General features: G+C 35.2%; 3 protein-coding genes across 3 annotated transcripts in view; 1 reads left to right on the forward strand and 2 right to left on the reverse strand.

The window, feature by feature from the left end:
* Positions 1–1,099: 1,099 nt before the first annotated feature.
* LOC134273330 (DNA-directed primase/polymerase protein-like) lies at positions 1,100–6,710 on the forward strand. The gene is made up of 12 exons (XM_062755536.1): positions 1,100–1,183; positions 1,286–1,364; positions 2,802–2,848; positions 3,007–3,098; positions 3,630–3,703; positions 3,867–3,940; positions 4,201–4,578; positions 4,742–4,901; positions 5,071–5,156; positions 5,698–5,893; positions 6,405–6,487; positions 6,586–6,710. The coding sequence occupies exons 2-12, from the start codon at positions 1,345–1,347 to the stop codon at positions 6,708–6,710; spliced, it is 1,335 nt and encodes a 444-aa protein (XP_062611520.1). The 5' UTR covers positions 1,100–1,183; positions 1,286–1,344.
* Positions 6,711–9,892: 3,182 nt separating this feature from the next.
* Positions 9,893–19,561, reverse strand: part of LOC134273581 (DNA-dependent protein kinase catalytic subunit-like) — a 76,466-nt gene continuing 66,797 nt past the window's right edge. The window contains 5 exon segments of the mRNA XM_062755777.1: positions 9,893–10,312; positions 10,408–10,504; positions 10,615–10,654; positions 10,815–11,003; positions 12,744–12,945. Coding sequence (XP_062611761.1) covers positions 10,108–10,312; positions 10,408–10,504; positions 10,615–10,654; positions 10,815–11,003; positions 12,744–12,945 — 733 coding nt within the window. The 3' untranslated portion in view covers positions 9,893–10,107.
* Positions 14,907–19,379, reverse strand: LOC134273573 (uncharacterized). Its single transcript, XM_062755768.1, has 3 exons — positions 19,018–19,379; positions 17,550–17,622; positions 14,907–16,629 (listed from the first exon to the last, which is right to left on the reverse strand). Exons 1-3 carry the CDS (start codon positions 19,157–19,159, stop codon positions 15,486–15,488), a joined length of 1,359 nt encoding a protein of 452 aa, XP_062611752.1. The 5' UTR covers positions 19,160–19,379; the 3' UTR covers positions 14,907–15,485.

Below are 19,561 nucleotides of genomic sequence, written 5' to 3' on the forward strand. Positions count from 1 at the left end.
TTGCCCCCAGAACTTTGCCCCAATAGGTGTCTGCACACCAAAAGAGATGAGGACATCTCATTCGCTGGAGGGGGACAATGTAGTAGTGTAAGATACATGGCATCCTACTAGCTCGGGCTGGTGGGTTAACCCTTTAGCTCAATTGGAAGAGCACTGGACTGGCAAGCCAGAGCCCAGTGTTCAATCCCCAGAAGAGGCACAAAATTGTCTCTGTTACACTTGGCGCCCAACGTACAAAACCCACTATTCCCACTGTTCCCTTGAATATGCTTCACCCATTTCCTTAACTCATAGAAATCAAGGAGGAATTTTTACAAAGAGGGGGAATATGTCGCCGGGTTTACAGGTGCATGAAAGTCAGTCAATATATCAGGTCTCAATAGCTCAGTGGTTAGAGCGCTGGTATGGTACTGTAGGATATTAGGCTGGACTGAGGACATCAGCGTGGATAGCTCAGTGGTTAGAGCACCTGTCTAGAAATACAGGGGTCCCGGGTTCGATTCCCGGTCCAGCCATATGTTTTCAATATATATGTATTTATGAATTTTCAGTGTATGTTTACTCATTCCTCCTTTCCATACTACAGATGGTGCCGTGGCCTACCTTGTTCAGGCAATGTATAATTACTAATGTTAAGTCCTGACAAGGTGAACTTGTAGTGTCTTCGGGTCGAAGACTATTTAAGGAAGGGGAATGTAGGATATTAGGCTGGACTGAGGACATCGGCCTGGATAGCTCAGTGGTTAGAGCACCTGACTAGAAATACAGGGGTCCCCGTTCGATTCCCGGTCCAGCCATATGTTTTCAATATATATGTATTTATGAATTTTCAATGTTTGTTTACTCATTCCTCCTTTCCATACTACAGTACGAAAGAAGCCCTGGGTTCGAGTCCCGGTTGAGACTTGATTTTTTACCACCTGCGACAGCAATATTTCTCCTAGTAGTACTAGTATGCCCAGGGACCTGTATAGTTAGTATAATTATAGGTCCCTGGTATGGTTTTCACAGTATATTATAGGCAGGTTTGCCCTTCACCTTTGTAGGTGGTTATCCGGACGTATTTACATGTTTATCTCTAAATTGTTTTGTTTTCCAGAAAAAGGAAACTGATTGAAAAAACTTTAAACGAAAAAGTTAAAAACTTCAAACAGAATAGTATTCCAAAGAGCTATAACCAAAGGTAAATGTATATTCAGTTTGTTAACTGTAGCATGTTCTGTATTATATTAAGTATAGAATTTTTCCCATGGTAAAGAAAACCTATAATTTCATTGTATTACAGGATAACAGGACCTGTCTTTGACTGGAAGCTGTTTTACAGACAGCAGAGTGCCTTCAACTATGCCAGAGATCAATCAGAGGTATTCCCATGAATAACAAATTTAATATGGTTAAGGGCACAGAATATAGCCAAAGATTGAGATAGTTGATGTGGCACTTAAATTTTAATGTAATCTGTGTATTATGTAAGGCCTAGATAAATAAATTTTGTTGTTTCCGGTCCCCCGACTGACCATAAAATATATGAGCCGACCGTGAAAAATTTATCCACCCATATCTCTCTAAAATTAAATAATTCTGGTTTCACGATTAGAAATCCTAATCTCTATCACTGACACTTCCATGTTTGAAAAAATGGATATCTTATACACATTAATCAGAAATGTTTTCAAAGGGATTTCACTGTTGAATTTTAAACAATAAAATGTTAAAATAAAATGTTTTCCCTATACCTACCTACCCTATTTTTTCTCAGGTTGGAATAGGAAACACACTATTTATTTAACTTGTCCTAATTGGAAATGATTTTTAAAAAACACAAAAGCTATGTAAAAGAAACACTTCCATCTTGTACTTATAAGCAAAGGACATTAGGCCAACTTTAAAATAATGTTTGTTTGACCTCTCCGACTCAGGGTAAAATTATTGGGTTGGTAGGTATATGTCAAAATCTTTTTTCCAGCAAATTTCAACATATTTTACAAAATTAGAGGAAATAAAAGAAAAACAATTAAATTTGTCCTGGAATGTTAAAAAAAAGTTTTGAGTTGGGCTACTTTATATAGGCATTTGGCCAGGAGAGGGCAAGCAAACAATTTTTTTTGGTAAGAATATGAAATGTACAGGGTTAATTTTGTCCCTAGAACCCTGTGAATTTTGGCATTTTTATGGATGTAATGCCCTGGGTATTCTGGTTTTCCCCCTCAAGGCCTCAACCCCCCTTTTAGGGAGGAAGCCCCCCTTTTTCTTCTTTTTTAATGACCCCTGCTATTTCAGTTCTTATAATCATAAAAGGGACAACCCAGCATTTAACAATACATGTATTTGGTACAAAAGACATATTGTGATTTGCACAAACAAGGTTATTCAGTTTTCACAATTAAAAGAGACTCCTTTGAATCCAGAGGCTTAGATTTCAGTGCAAATTGGATAGTATTCAGATTGTCTTTTTTTTGTTTACAGGAATTGCATGTGTTTGCATTTGAGAGTTCCAGTCTAGGACTAGGTGATGGGAAGCGAATGTACCTTGTATCCAGTTATGAAGTATTCTGGCACTACTATATGTCAGTACCATGAATATGTCAAAGTCGTTGTCAATAAGAAGCCCAAGTCACCTTTTCTGTATTTTGCTCTCAATATTTTGAAACCATTAGATATGTCAAAAATTTTCAATGGTCCAATCCAGTTGGAGATTGTACATGATAATTTGGACGTACTGTTGTTATATGTCTTTAAATTTTCATAAAGAAAACTGTTATCCGTAAATGAAAATTAATACATTAACATTTTAATTTCAGTCAGCTGTCTAGTGAAAAGAAACTTCATTATGAGATCATTCCAGAAGGTGAGTTGCTTGTTTTTGATTAGTATAATAGAAGATATAAAGATTGAAATAAGAAATGCATATACATGTACATGTATATACTAAGTGAGTTGATGAAAGTCTTTTTAATAATGTCATTACACGAGGGAACTCTTTTAATAATATCCCTTTCCTTCCAGGCTCTGTGTGTAAGCTGTACTTTGATCTGGAATACTCCATCCCAGACAATCCAGATCATGTAGGAATCAAGATGGTGGACACATTTATCCAGGTCAGTTTTGCGTCACCTGCAGAACACAGCATGAGAGATCTAGAGGGGATCAATTCTGCCTATTTGTCTGTCTCAGCATGGATACTTATACTTACACAAATGTTAAGATTTTTAAAAAATACAGTAAAACTCGTTTAGTATGAATACAAATATTGAAAATTCACCCATATAGCGAAGTAATCTTGGATCCCCAGTTATATAAATTTAACGAATTTCTTATACGGATATAGTGAAGTAATTTCATAGGTCCTAGTGACTTCGTTATAACCGAGTTTTACTGTATTACAAGAAATACATGATTATGAAAGTTGTGAGCAGTCCCCCTACCCTTGCTAAAGTCAAGGGTTCTTGTGTCTAATGTTCATGCCCTTACTTTAATAAATTGTTGGAAAATACAGAAATTTATGAATATAATGGTAAACTTAGTGATGAAGTACCTCTTAAAAACCCACCTGTAGGGGGTGTAATTAGGGCCCAAAAAATTAACTCGCAATTTATTTTATTTTATTATAAGAGATTTATATTTTACAGTATGTCTGTTTATGGTTAGAGCTAGAGTTCAGTCTGAAGTGCACAAGGAAAAATGTTCTGGATTTGGATGCCAGGCAAGTTAAAATCCATATTTTATCTGTGATAGAGGTGTTATGAAAAATTCCTTTAAACACTTTCAAGAACTTACATGCAATAAAGAAAGCTTGTGTGTTCTATTATAATGTGGATTCACTATAAAGAACTGATGTAGATGAATGAACACTATTTTTTTTCCAGCACTGATAAGAAATTCAGCCGACATCTTGTCTTCATTATTCCTGATGTGGCCTTTCAAGACAACATTACAATTGGTCAGTATATCCATTTGTTAAGATATGGTGGTATATTTTATATGAAGTATGGATTACAGCAGTGTTTGTTATAATTGCTTAGTTTTCAAACTACATGTATATTGGGCCCACATTTGAAATGTTGAACAACATTAAAATAATAAAACATCAACATGGAGAAACAAATGTCTATGCAAATGAATTTGATTTATGGTACATGATCATTTGTATTTTTTAGCATATAATTAATGGTAAATTGTGAAGTAAAATGTATCTTTCAGGTAATTTTGTGCAGCACATAATCGCTGTACTGAGTCAACACTGTGAATGCAGTGACTCCAAAGCAATTAATGGAGAGCAGCCTCTACATGATAACAATAAAGCTTATACATCCCCAAAGGAAAAAGATGATGTAAAGAGGGCAGAATTAAAGGGGAAGTCTCCTGAAAAATTTGAAGGTCAAACCGAACATATTGACACTACAGAGGACTGGGAGGGACTGTCTGATGAAGTGTTGATTGGTGACAATGGTCAAATGCCTGATAAAGGTGGAAAGAAACAGTTTTCTGACAGTGTATTTGAACATTTTACAGAGAAACAGCTGTCATCTCTCTTTGTTAAAACAAAAAAGGGAGAGAGAACAGCATTTTGTGATTTGGGTAAGCGTACATTATTCATCAGATATCCATTTCATAATCTGTCAGGTGTAATTCTGTGCATGTATATCTATATGAAATTGTCCTCAAGGTTTAATTCAAAATCTGAATCACAATGTTATGAGTAAATCAAAGAGGATTTCATTGTCATCATTTATTACATCAGGTGTGTACACTAAAAACAGGAATTTTCGGCTGTACTTGTCCAGCAAGTTCGGCAAGAACAACCCCCTTGTGGTGGCACAGGACAATGAATTTGTTCCATCTACAGCAACAAAATGTTATGAAAAGGCAATCTTTATGCAATCCCTGATATCAAATGTGAAGTAAGTTATTGAGTCAGTTTTTCAATACCTTTGGTCCACATGGTAACAGAAACAAATAAACAAGAACTATCCTTTCTCAGAAACATTTTGAGAAAAAAAAATTGTTGAAACTTTGTATTTGAACTCAAAAGTGTAAAGAAAGCAAAACATCTACATGTACTTGCAACAGGTTTTCACGGAGAATGAGAATTTTAAAGTTTGATGGCATGCAGAGGGACAGTAGAAGATCTGTCAAAAACAGCACAACCAGTGTAGGTATGAATGAAATCTTGCTAATAATTTTTATGTATTGGAAACTTTTAGGTGATTTTGAGATTTACTTTCTGTATACTTCCAGAGATGTTTTATTTCCTGTTTATTATACTACATATATCTTCTCTTCACTGTCAGTTATGAGAATAAAATTCAAGTTTGGGTTTAGTATTACAGTAGTTCCATATTTTACACCAATTTTTGTTTATATTAGCATTTTTTTGGATACAAGCTGATAACTTAATATGACCTATAAGCTAGGGGGTGTCCACATTGTGGCTCGAACCTACAACCCTCAGATTTAAAATTCAACGCTCTACCGACTGAGCTAAAGGGTTAACCCACTAGCTAGTGCTAGTAGGAGCGTGGCCTCACTATTTACAACACAACACCTGGCCACTTTAAACTCTGTTACTTTAATATGATTTAAAGATATGGTTATAACAAAGTAATTCTGGTATTAAATGCTTTAACTGAGATTGGTTTTAACTATGCTGAATATAGTATAACATTCCAACTTTGATTCTCAGTAATTTCTTTACAGCAAGTCTAGAAGGATACCGAACTTCTCCTTATCCTGAGGTAGATGCTTTCCTTGTGAAACTTGTACAGGAAGTAGAACCTCGAGGAGGGATCCGTCATTGGACTTATTTCAGTCAGGGAGAACTCATTGTTTATGAAATGGCTAACTACAGATTCTGTCACAATATTGACAGGAGTCATAGAAGCAACAATGTCATGTAATAATCCACTTCAATCTTCTGTCCTTATAAAATTCATTTCAACTTACTGTCTATTAAGGAAGCTCTAAACACCAACACAAACTTTTTTTGGACTCAGAGAAAAATATATCATATAGAGATATGCATAATGAGATTTTTTTCATTCATTTAGAACATAGGGTACGAGCCTTATTTGCACAGGAAAAATGTTCAAAGACCATGGACTATTTGTGAGCAGAAATCATTGTTGTTTACTTTGGGAAAATTAATGAAAACAATTGATTAAATTTCTTACTCTTGGTCTTGTATAATGCTAAAAATATTTAATCTATTATACATTATGTAATTAACTGTAAAGAACGATCTCTTTAATCTTACATCTAAGGGCAGATCACTCTACCTGCATAAAACTACCCAATAAATAGAGCTCTTTAGTTTGCAGTGTTTAGAGCGTCCTTAAATATTCTTCAGGTTTCTTGGATTATATATTTCTTGGCTTATACTTTACCTCATGTTTTATCCCCTGTAGGTTTATTGTGGACCTGAAGAAAAGGATTTATTACCAGAAATGTCATGATCCAGCTTGTAGGTCACAAAATTTCAAGTCTTCAGGTAAAACTGCACTCAAAAGTAATTTGAACTAATTGTAGCAGTTCTAAAGGTATAGTCCAATATTGATTCCAATCCTTCTTTTTTTTTTGCTCCTACAGACTTCCCTTTACCTGACTCTGTGTTTCCTGCCTACTTGTGGGAAGATGATCCCATGTTTGATGGAGAGCTGTCGAGGAAGCAGAGAAAACAATGCCTGCGTGATACATCCTTCATATACATGTAGGACATTTGTATGAAGCTTAATGACACCCCCTCGTCATTCTGATGTCCCTTAAGGAACATGCAGCCCCCAGAGGTAGCCAGAACCCAAGGGATCAAGCACTGGATATTCAATAAAAAACATTCTTCTGTACAATTTTTTCTCCGTACGATCCTCTATTATGAAAATTACATTTTGTACATTGATAAAATTATAGCTTACTACATGTATACTGTAAAGGTGTAAATACAAGTCTTCAGTTAAGATATACATGTATATGTATCTATTTCAACACAGTTTACCACCCAACCCCCTTTTAAAGGTTCAAAGGAGGAAATAGATCAAAGTATCAATGAATAATCTCTTGAGGTGAATTAAATAAGGCTCTATATTAACTTGGGTAGAACACCTCAATTCTTTTCTGTGATGTGAATTTTTATTCATCCATCAGTCCTTGTTGCACTCTTATTCTAAAATTAAATAAATTGAAAACAGTTACTAAAATTTATTTTTTGTACAACCTTTGTAGTAATACAAGAACAAACTTGCTGCATGAAATTGTACACAAACGTGTGCAGAATCAAATCAAGTATACTTTCACAAAAGCTAATTAAGAATGGAAATGTTTAGCAATTGATCTTGTATGTACATCTGATTGAATTTTATGTCCCTGCATTTAATGCATGTACATGCACCGTCATCAGTTATTAGTAATCTATCTATCAACAAGATTACTGGTTACTATATTTGTGCCATCTCCATTCCTATTACAAATACATGTATATGCAAATACATGTACTGCAGAATCTTTTAATCTATATGTATGTAGAAATTCTGACAGGTGTGTACTAAGGTAAAAAACACATCTACCACTGTGTTTAAGATCTTGAACTACCATTATGTCATTTTTAGCTCACCTGAGCTGAAAGCTCAAGTGAGCTTTTCTGATCACCCGTTGTCCGTCGTCCGTCCGTCTGTCTAGCTGTCTGTCTGTCCGTCCGTCCGTCTGTAAACTTTTCACATTTTCAACTTCTTCTCAACGGAACCAAATTTTAACCAAACTTGGTCAAAGGATCCTTGGGTAAAGGGGAATTTAAATTGTAAAAATCAAAGGCCAAGTTCCCTTCCAAGGGGAGACAATCAATAATTTACAACCAGAAGTCTCTGTTGAGACTGAAGCTCTACTGGTTTGTACTTATAGCAAAGGAAGAGGAAAGTACTTAAGCAGTTGGGAATTGATACTTTACACTAGCAAATAAGAGAATAAAGATCCTTGAATAAGTTTCTTTATGTTCTTAGTGTAGTCTACTTGCATGCCACATTATATTATAATCAGACTAAAACTGTATTTGAAGTAGCATTTTGACAGTAACAGAAATTGCTATCTTTATTAACCAAGGTAATAATGTTCATTGAAGTCAAAAACGGATATAAAGAATTATGTACCTTAGTGTAGTCTACTTATGTGCCAAGTTATATTGAAATCAGACCAAAACTGTAGGAGGAGTAGCATTTTGAAAGAATTTCACAGAAATTTCTATTTTTAGTAACAACGCCTGTACACCATTCGTCGAAATCAAAAACCGATACACAGAATTATGTATCTTAGTGTAGTCTACTTGTGTGCCAAGTTATATTGAAATCAGACCAAAACTGTAGGAGAAGAAGCATTTTGAAAGAATTTCATAGAAATTTCTATTTTTAGTAACAACGCCAACACCGTTCATCGAAATCAAAAACCGATGAACAGAATTATGTATCTTGTAGTCTACTTGTGTGCCAAGTGATATTGAAATCAGACCAAAACTGTAGGAGGAGTAGCATTTTGAAAGAATTTCATAGAAATTTCTATTTTTAGTAACAACGCCAACACCGTTCGTCGAAATCAAAAACCGATACACAGAATTATGTATCTGTAGTCTACTTGTGTGCCAAGTTATATTGAAATCAGACCAAAACTGTAGGAGGAGTAGCATTTTGAAAGAATTTCACAGAAATTTCTATTTTTAGTAACAATGCCAACACCGTTCGTCAAAATCAAAAACCGATATACAGAATTGTGTATCTTTGTAGTCTACTTGTGTGCCAAGTTATACTGAAATCAGACCAAAACTGTAGGAGGAGTAGCATTTTAGAATTTCACAGAAATTTCTATTTTTAGTAACAATGCCAACACCGTTCGTTGAAATCAAAATCCGATACACAGAATTATGTATCTTAGTGTAGTCTACTTGTATGCCAAGTTATATTGAAATCAGATCAAAACTGTAGGAGGAGTAGCATTTTGAAAAATTGTTTACAGACAGATGACGGACGCCAGACGCATTACTAATCTGACCAGTAGAGCTAAAAATAGGGTGGGGTCATTAAAAAATCTACTTCTCAAGAACCACTAGGTGAGAAAAGCTGAAACTAATGTGGAAGCATCCTGGGGTAGTGCAGATTCTAAATTGTTCAAATCATGACCCCCGGGGGTAGGGAGGGGCAACAATAAGGAATCCAAGTTTTACATAGAAATATATAGAAAAAAACTTTAAAAATCTTCTTCTCAAGAACCACTGGGCCAGAAAAGCTGAAACTTATGGGAAAGCATCCTGGGGTATTGTAGATTCTAAATTGTTCAAATCATGACCCCCGGGGGTAGGGCAGGGCAACAATAGGGAATCCAAGTTTTGCATAGAAATATATATAAGAAAAATCTTCTTCTCAAGAACCACTGGGCCTCAAAATCTGAAACTTATATGGAAGCATCCTGGGGTAGTGCAGATATTAAATTGTTAAAATCATGACCCCCGGGGGTAGGGCAGGGCCACAATAGGAAATCCAAGTTTTACATAGAAATACATAGAAAAAAACTTTAAAAATCTTCTTCTCAAGAACCACTGGGCCAGAAAAGCTAAAAGTTATGTGGAAGCATCCTGGGGTAGTGTATTTTCTGAATTGTTTAAATCATGACGTCACAATAGGGAATCGAAGTTTTACATTGAAATATATATGGAAAAATCTTTGAAAATCTTCTTCTCAAGATCCATTGGGCCAGAAAAGCTGAAACTTTGGGGTAGAGTAGATTCTAAATTGTCCAAATCATGACCCCTGGGGTAGGGCGTGGTCACAATTTGTATTACAGAGGGGGGGGGATCTGTTAAAGAACAGCATGGCCAAAGTTTGTCAGGTGAGCGATGTGGCCCATGGGCCTCTTGTTCTATTTGGTAGACATTTTGATGATAATTCCAGTCTATAAACTTCACTAATATCTCTTTAACGGTTTAACCAAATTTATTTTCAACACGACATAAGAAACTAACTCTGCTAAACATCAGTAGAAAGTAACTAGTCAATGCTTGTGCTTTATATCACTGTTCCTTATTCACAAAACTATTAATTTGTCCAGTTGAATCTAATGCACCAAAAAAATGACATTTCACATCCATGGTTCCCAGCCCACATACACCCGACCCAGAATGTTTGGGTCGGTGGCTTGGTCGATCAGTGCTGCCACCTGTTGTTCTACTGTCAGGCCAGTGTCGTTGAGCTGTGCGCGCACATTCTCCCTCTTATCACCCTGAAGCACTCTCTCCATGGCAGAAAATGCTGGCTTCTTGGAGTGACCTAATTTCAACTCCGCTCTAAAAAAAAAAGGAACTACATTCAGTAAATGGATCTTTTTTTAAGAAAAGATGAGCTAATTGAGTTGTTCATGTACAAGGATAACTACACGTACCTGGTTATAGTGACTGGGTTGTCTCCCATTAGCTTTCGTTTCATGTATTCTATCTTTTCCTTTGGGTACCACATCACATCCTCCTCTTCAGGGGATTCTAAAGAAAATGACACAACTTCCAGTGTTAAAATTTAGCAAGTGTGGAAAACTTTAAATTTGTTGAAACAGAATTTCAAATTTGTCCACAGGATTACAAAGAAAACATACCATCTCCTTTCATTTCATTCATTTGTTTTTCTGCATTTATCTGTAATGAATAGAACATTTTTTATTAAAGGCATTTAAACTTCATAAAAACTTTTTTTTTTAAAAATTACCCACATCTGAATTAATTTTCCACCCATTTATTAGTCTGATTATCATGATGAAGGCTTTTATTATTGAACAGAAAAAGCTGCTGAACTGACCAGCCAATCAACTGATGGTTCTTTTACGAATATATCCATGGTATTCAGCAGCAGGTCACAGTTATTTCTGAGTGCTCGGAGGGTATGGATCATGGTGGATTCCATTAGACCCTGAACCTGTAGCGGCATCATCAGGTTACGCAGCTGTCGAGTCAGGCGGAACGGCATCAACTCAGGAATAGGCAGGAACTGCAATCATTTAATATCATAACTTTTAGTATGAATAAAATGAAAATTTAGTCATATTCTCAATAAAGTGCCACGCCACAGCATGATACGCCCGTCAAAAAATTACAATGTATCTTAAACAGTTAAAAGTGCAGGAAAATCATGTCAACCTTAATTGATTTTAAGATTTCAATGATTTTTACACACCGTAAAAAATTTGTTTATCCATCTCCTGTGGTGTAGGCATTAATTATAACAAATATTGCATCATTCATAGATTTCTATACCTTGCCAAATGCCTATCATATTAAACAATATCAAATTAGTCTTCACAACTTAATCTATACCTAATTAATTTTGGAAATAAAAGGCTGGCCATCAAATATAAACTGACCAACAGTTCTTCTGTCTAATTCCCGAAGGATACAGATAAGACCATGCTCTGAAGAAATGAAAGAGACATGCACCTAGCCTTCCTACACTGAACCCATTAATTAATCTTTAACTGGATGCTTGCCTACTCATTAATTACTCCCAAAAGATTATTGGATCTGCATTATCTACCATAAAACATTTTTAAAACATATAATACATCGATGATTTTTTTTTTTTTAGATTTAATGTCGGACAGTTAATTGTTAATATGCAATTCATATGGGCATGCAGATTCCACCCCTACCCCCATAAAATTAATTATTAAGTTCAGAATATTATGTAATATCAAAATAGTTTAATATGCAATATCAAATTTGTTTTAATTAATTCTCATCAAATTCATTTTAAAACTTCGGCTAGCCAACTAGAGCTATTTTTAATCCAACAGGCTTACCCATTTGCTCAAGGGATATAGATAGCACGGATGCTCTTACAGTTACTCCTCACACTAAACTCATTAATTTCTCTCTCTAATTTGACATGCAATTTTCTGTTATCAAAATTCTTCTTGACCAGTGCTTGATAGGAGTGGTGGAATTTCTCTAACATACATTATATTTGTTATAGATTGCTGTCAAGTATATGCTAAAAAAAATAAGTATTTTCTTGATTTAACAATTTTCTAATAAGGTTAGTGCAATAGTTTTACATTTTTTTGAATGTGTAAATGAATAGAATAAAAAACATTTTTTTTTAAATTCCACTTAAATTAAAGGTCACAGTGACCTTGAAATAGGTCGCGACACACCTTCTACCTCAGATGCATAAACTGGCCAAGTTTGATGATTCTAAGTCTAATAGTTTTCTAGTAATGGACCGGACAGGATTTTTCCATATTTGGCTATAACTTTTTAATTATAGATCAGAGCGACCTACTTTTTGTGCGCGACACACCTTCTACCCAAGATGTATCAGCTGACAAAGTTTGATAACTCTAGGCCTTATAATATTAAAGTTATGAGCCGGACACGAGAAAAGCTAACAGACGGACGGACAGACAGACACGAAGCCTATAACATAATACATCCCATCTTAAGACGGGCGTATAAAAATGACAACCTTTGTAAACAAATATTGGCCAAGCAAACAGTTCATGTAATTCACTCTTTCTTTAATTGTCCCCACTTTAAAATTTTTGGAACTTGTGCCTTAGAAAACTTTTCCTCAAGTATTGTTTAAAATCAACGAATTCATAATTAAGATATTAGCGACTTGTATAATGGAAAAAAATGAACATTATTTAACTTTTATCTATGGCTTTTTACAAGGACATGTCAATTCATTCTTGGGCTTAAATTACAGCAGTCCTAGTTCAAGAATACTTACCTGTGTAGCAGAGCCAAAGGCATGGCCAAAATCAATTCCCACCATCTCACCATTCTTTAAGTTCACCATAAAGTTTGACAAATGTCGATCTCCGATCCCCAGTATGTACTGACAAATAGAGATCAAGGCGTGAGTGGTGGCACACTTACAGCGGAGGACGTGGAAAGCTTCAGGGGAGGTGCTCATCTTATGGAAGGCACGCCTACAAAACAGGGAAATGTACTTAGGTTCAAGTCTTCATGATGTTGCAAATACACATTCCACCTTGTGATTCATAAATATTTTTGTAAATTATGGACCCTTGGTTAGCATGTGACTAAAATTGAAAATCTAATTTTACTTAATTCATGTGAGCAGGAGACGTCACACCTCTCCAGAAGTACATGTATACACAACTTTTTTCAGTTATTTCCCTTAGTAAAATTTCATCCCGATAGGGGTCGCAGAAAGCAGCCGCCATTGCATCCGTGACGTTGCATTATTGTCATAAACAAACTCCGTAGCAACAACACACGGATGAAACTACGTACTGTTCAACCGTAGATATTAGCGCACAAACAACATTTAATATATGAAAATCTTGTAAATTCTTTCGTTTACCTTAAATATGAATCAATATCAATGTAAAAATTGCAAGGATCGAATTATTTCCTCGCCAAAAGATGTCAAACCACAAGAATGGAAGGACGATATGCGGGAGTGGCCCCAAGTCGAGTATGGCGATATTTACAATTATTTAATATTGAGTAAGGCGTGTGATGGCCAAGGGATGAAAAACTACAAATCTTTGGACAGTTTCAATTATTTTAAAAGTGGTTCCGTGGGGAAAATTCTACATTTTGTTATTTACAATACAACAGTTGTTTTAAAATCTGAAGTACGCCCCTCACAAAAAGTCAATTCAGAGTTTCATAATGCATGGATTATATGTGACATGGTTGGCACGATTTTTAGTGCTGGTTGTTCATGTATGGCAGGGAACAGTAAAACGTGTAGTCATGTCGGCGCTGTGTTAATGGAAAATTGAATATGCTGTGAGGTCAGGGCTAACAGGCAAATCCTGTACCGATGAACAAATGCAATGGAACAAGGGCTCGACGAGAAACCTAGAACCTGGTATTCTTGAGGAGATGGATTTTAAAAAACCTAAATACAACAGTAGTGAAGTTAACAATAATGATGAAAAACCACAAAACACAAAATCAGTATCCCCCATGTTTGTATCCCATCAATCCTTTAAATATTTTGTACAAAATAGTGAACTTCAGGAATTGTTCTCAGTAGAAAATTCTCTTTTAAATACATCTGTGCAAGCTAAAGTTGATACTCTTCAATTCAAACCTTCATCTGAGCCTCATACTGAACACTCTGCAGAACTAACGTGTAAAAAGTGTTGCCAATTTTATAATAAGTACATCAAACTTACTGATTCTCAAATCAAGTCCTTATCTTATAAAACTGTTTCACAAAGTCACTCAGAACTGTGGCATAACAGTAGAAAAATTAGAATAACAGGCAGCACTGCTCACAAGGTTCCAATCCGTGACACTACAAATAGTGATGACTTCATTAGAGAGCATTTATATCCATCCTTTAAAGGCAATAAATTCACAAAACATGGACAGATTGTTGAAAATCTAGCAAAACAACAACTGCGTTCCACTGGAATACAAATAGAAGATGCAGGGACTATAGTTTCAGATGAAGAGCCCTGGCTCAGTGTTTCCCCCGACGGAATAATAACTGATGACGATGGCACACAATGTCTTTTAGAAGTAAAATGCCCAATACTAAAAAATGACCAGACCCTTGACAGTTTATTTACAGCTGGTAAATATGATGTTGTAAAATCATTGCAAAATGATTCTTTGTCCCTAAAGCAGAGCAGTTCACGAGGATATTATCTTCAGATACAATTGACTTTGCATGTTACACATAAAGAATTGTGCAAACTTGTTATATGGACAGCTAATGAATACAAGATTGTTAATGTTCAATATAACCAACAGTTCTGTCAATCATCAATTTCAAGATTACGTTTATTTTACTTCAACAAACTTTTACCCAGAGTAGTTGATGACTTTGAATCTGGAAGATTGAAGATTAGTAGAAAATATGAAAAATTTTCAAACTGATGCAGATAAAACTTGTTTCTGAAATAAAAGTCAAATATCTTTTCATTCTGGGGTAATCATTTATTACTTAATATAATATGTAAACAATTTTTTTTAAAGTTAGGTGCCACATAAAAAATCAATGTCTGAAAAAAGAGTAAATTCAAATAGTTAGTAGAAGGGTGGAGGTCAAGAAGCTTAAACAGTATTTATTCACCAACATGCAAAGACTTAATAAGTGACTTGAATGTACATAACTTTACATTAATGGAGTTTCAAATGTATTTTTTTAAAATGAACAAAAGAAATTTGTTACTTTTCCGTGTAAAAAGAAAATGGACTGTGATCAAAATTGAATTAACATATTCAAATCTTGGCAAACTATTGATTGAAAACTAATTGAATTTAGATTTCTTGTCAGACATAAAACTTTTTGGACTTACTCTCATGTAAACCTCCATAATGATATGCCAAGCACAGTATCTTTTTTAACACAAATATTTTAATAACATGAAAACATTATGTTATTATAAAATAATACCCTGTTGTAACCTGCTGATGCAAAGATAACCAAATTGACAGGTATAAACTGATTACAGTAGTGTACAGGGGTGGAACAATACACAATTTACTCATCATCATCTTTGATAAGGTCAGATCTTAAGTTAACCAATGCAGCACAAACAATCAAGTATTTACTAAGTTTCTTCACCGAGGTAACTGGAACAATCTGACTCAATATGCGGAACACCTTTAATCGTCTAATAGCCCGTTCCACGTGAATCCGGACCGTGGCAATTCTTCTGGTCTCTGTAACATCCTCTTCTGACAGTTGGTCTTTACCTTTTGTAAAAGCTGGAATGTTAAGTTTCACTTTCAGAGGAAAGAGTAGGTCATCAATGGTAAAACCTCGATCGGCCATGATTTCATCCCCAGGAAGGAGGTAATTTAAAATCCCAGATTCTTCCACAATTGCTTTATCACTAGACCTTCCTCCAAAGCCCTTAGATATAAACATAATCTGACCATGTGGTGCAATACCAACCAAATACTTCCCTGTGTTGTTTGACTTGTAGTGACTATATGTTTCTCCTCTGGTCTTCAAGTTTTTTGCTCGTTGAATAAAAGTTTCTGCACAATCAATGATGACTGTAGTTTTGGGAAAGTTCTCACGAAAAGACTTTGGCATGGTTGCCCTAATTGTTTCACGTGGAAGCCAAACTATTAAGTTTTTTAGTTTTGAAGCCATAAAAGAGAGTCTTTGATTAAAAATGTTGCACGCATGAGACTCCGATATACCAAATCTGTTGGCAATATCTGCAAACAGTAAATTAAGCCTTAATTTAATAAGAACTAGTAAGACTTGATCTGACACAGGCATAGTAAATGTCAGTGGATTGTTCAAACTTTCCATAACACGCAAAAGAGTTCTAAAAGTCTTCAGAGGCAGTCCTGTGTAGATCAAGGCTAAGGAGTTAGTTGTTATGTCAGCAGCACTGAGACGTACGTGTAGAGTGCTGCAGTTTACACCTTTTTCCTCCATCTTGATGACTGTTGTTTGTGTACCTGAACTCCTAGATCCTGCAAGGAATGGTCTTGCGTATTCATGTTCACACAATGTGGGATCTGTCCACTGTGTGCCCGCAGTTCTGCTCTCTGTGATGCTCGTCTGCATGGAAGAAGATGTCATGTTTGGTTCAGTCTGAATGGTGAGGGTTTCGACTTCGTCTGCAGCAGTAGCAGCCAGTTTTTGTTGTTTTATAACTTCTGTCCTGCAAAAAATATTAACAGTATAATACAAGAATTGACAAACATAAAGGCAAAATCATAAATTTCAAGTTTTATTAATAGATAAACAAGTTGTAACGATACAGGAATATATTAATTGTATTGATCCTGTGTTTCAACAGTAGGCATATCATATCATCTATTCAGAAAAAGATAGCGGAAGTGGTATTTTCCCTTTACAATGAAACACTTAAAAAGTTTTAAAAATCAGAACAAAATGGCACTCGAAAATGAGCATGGTGGAATTTCTAGTAAGTGACCAAGTTATCAATATGTTCTTTTCCAGAATATACAATAAATTGGTATTATTCACATAAAGTTAAACATTCATTATGTCATTATACAAAACAAAAGAAACAATTTTCTGCTTTCAATTGTATATCTAACTGTCTTGTGATACTCAGTTATATTGTGTCGCAGTAACCTTTCATACAAACTAATTTAAATTTGGCAGTGGGGAGGGGAACTAATCTGTTGCTGTCAGGTATCTCTCAAAATAATATCTAATTTTCTGAAATAGTCGCCCGCGTGGCGCAGTGGTTAGAGCGTCTGCTCTAGAGTCCCGAAGTAAGGAGTCAATCCTTACATCACGGGTTCGAATCCCACTGCGGGACGTGGAGACCGGTCCTTCGGATGAGACTGTATAAACCGAGGCCCCGTGTCGCAGTAGGTGCTGGCACGAAAAAGATCCCTCACTGCTCAAAGGCCCTGAGTGCCGAGCATAGGACAAAATTTGTGGCCCTCCACCGGCAAGTGGTGGCGTCTCAATATGAGTGAAAAATTCTCTCATGGGACGTTTAACAACATACAATCAATCAATCAATTTTCTGAAATTATTTTAAATGGCAGCACAACAAAATATATATTTATCTCTGCTCTTTCATTTTTTTGGATTCAAACATACCCATCTGTCTTTTGTTCTGTGACAGACTTCCTTTTCAAAAGTCGACGACCAACTTTTATGGGAGCTTCATAACCTGTAAAAAAAATTCTATAAATCATTGATACTTAGGCCAAAATAAAAAATAGTCTTGTTTCCTGCTACCCGACCTACCCTATTTTTTTGCACCCGACCCTAAAGTTTTTTTTAGCTTTTGGGGAAAAAATTCAAAATTTTAGGAATTTCATGTTTCAAAAAAGAAAAAAAAAATATATACTCAAGTTGTATTACATGAAATATATATGTTTAGAATATGGACTTTTATAAAATTCCACTTGAGTTGTGCATCAAAAGACATGGAATTTCATTTTAAAAGATGATATTGACCTTAGCTATGACATCATCATGTTCGATTTGGTTTTGTAGTAGTTCATATCCAAAAAAAATACCGTTGGAAAAAATAAAATAAAAATAAAAAAATAAAATAATTTTCCTACCTACCTACCCTATTTTTTTCTGGCTGGTAGCAGGAAACAAGACTATTATTTTTTTTTGGCCTTATAAAATAAATATTCATCCCCTCCTCCCGGCAAAAAACTTTTAAATAAATGGTTTATACTTTTAGTTATTTTTTTGGTGCACATTGAATAGACAAAATCTAGCAGCATTTAACTTGTAGATCACAGGACAGATAAATAAAGGGGCATGGTTGTATCGAACGACCCTCTTACCATTACATAGAGTATGTGCATATCAAAACCAGAGAAAATATAATGCATGTAAACTAAATACTATAGATTATGATTTGTGTTTACATTTACGAATTATTTCAAACCGTATTACTAGTAAGGCATAATTATGGTGGCATATTTCTGCCACCTACATGCAAGATAAATTATGTTAACATGCAACATATGTATGTCAACAACTCAACATGCAACATATGTATGTCAACATGCAAATTAATTATGTTGACATGCAATTTACCAATCTTATAAGAAATATAATTTATATAGGTAATTTTACTTACTAACGCCTGTATCTGACATTTTAGATGCAATATACAACACAATTATGTAGACATGCGACATTTTTTGGTATGTCAACATGCTAGATAATTATGTCAACATGCGACTTATCTATGTCAACATGCGAGTTAATTATGTAGACATGTTTACATTTACATGTCATTTACAGAATTACATGGGGAGCACCTATGATTTAAATCAGATTCCTATAAAAGATTTGTAACTTGCATGTCAACATAATTATCTTGCATGTACATAACTTTCTTGCATGTTCACATTTATAATTTATCTTCCATGTTGGAAGCAGAAATATGTCACTATACATAATATATAAATATTATCATTTTTATGCCTAGTAGCGCCTTGTTTGTGAATGCGTTGTTGCAAGCTTACTTTCACTTTACATGAATGTCAAATCTATTTTTAAACATCGTGTATGAAGAGTTTTCAAGTCGTAAACAAACCTAAATTCAGACTGGGTATGGGATTTCTTGCAGTTGGTCGACCATCAATAAAATGTGTTGAACACACGAACACATTCTTCGGCAAATCATTGCGGTGTAGTGCCCGTTGCCATTGAAGTTTCTCTGGCTCCGCTTTCGGCATCTTGTGGAGGCTGTAAGGCACAATGCAGGGACAATCTTTGTGGAGAATGCCGACGTGGTCTTTGCAGAGAGAATGTTTCCACAAATAAATTTTCTTTCTGTTGTTAAAACAGTTAAACACGGCGCACGATTCCCCCCTCCATCTTTATACATCTTTCACGGCTCACGGGTTTCACGGTTGTAATGGCGGATGCATCACGTGACATGTGATGGCTACGCTCTGTAACTATGACGTAATTGCGGGAAAAAGTTGTGTATAAGGCCATGTTCGACATACTGATGCATCCTAATATTGTGTAAATTTGAAGATCCCCAATAGCTGGCATTGGCCACAATATGGAGTCTTAATTGTTCCAGAGTATTGAGGGTGAAAAAATCTTTTTTAAAATCTTACAAAGAACAA

Source organism: Saccostrea cucullata, unplaced genomic scaffold, assembly GCF_032062105.1.
Source record: "Saccostrea cucullata isolate Sc308-1 unplaced genomic scaffold, CSIRO_AGI_Scuc_v1 ctg31, whole genome shotgun sequence".
In the NCBI taxonomy this organism is placed as follows: domain Eukaryota; kingdom Metazoa; phylum Mollusca; class Bivalvia; order Ostreida; family Ostreidae; genus Saccostrea; species Saccostrea cuccullata.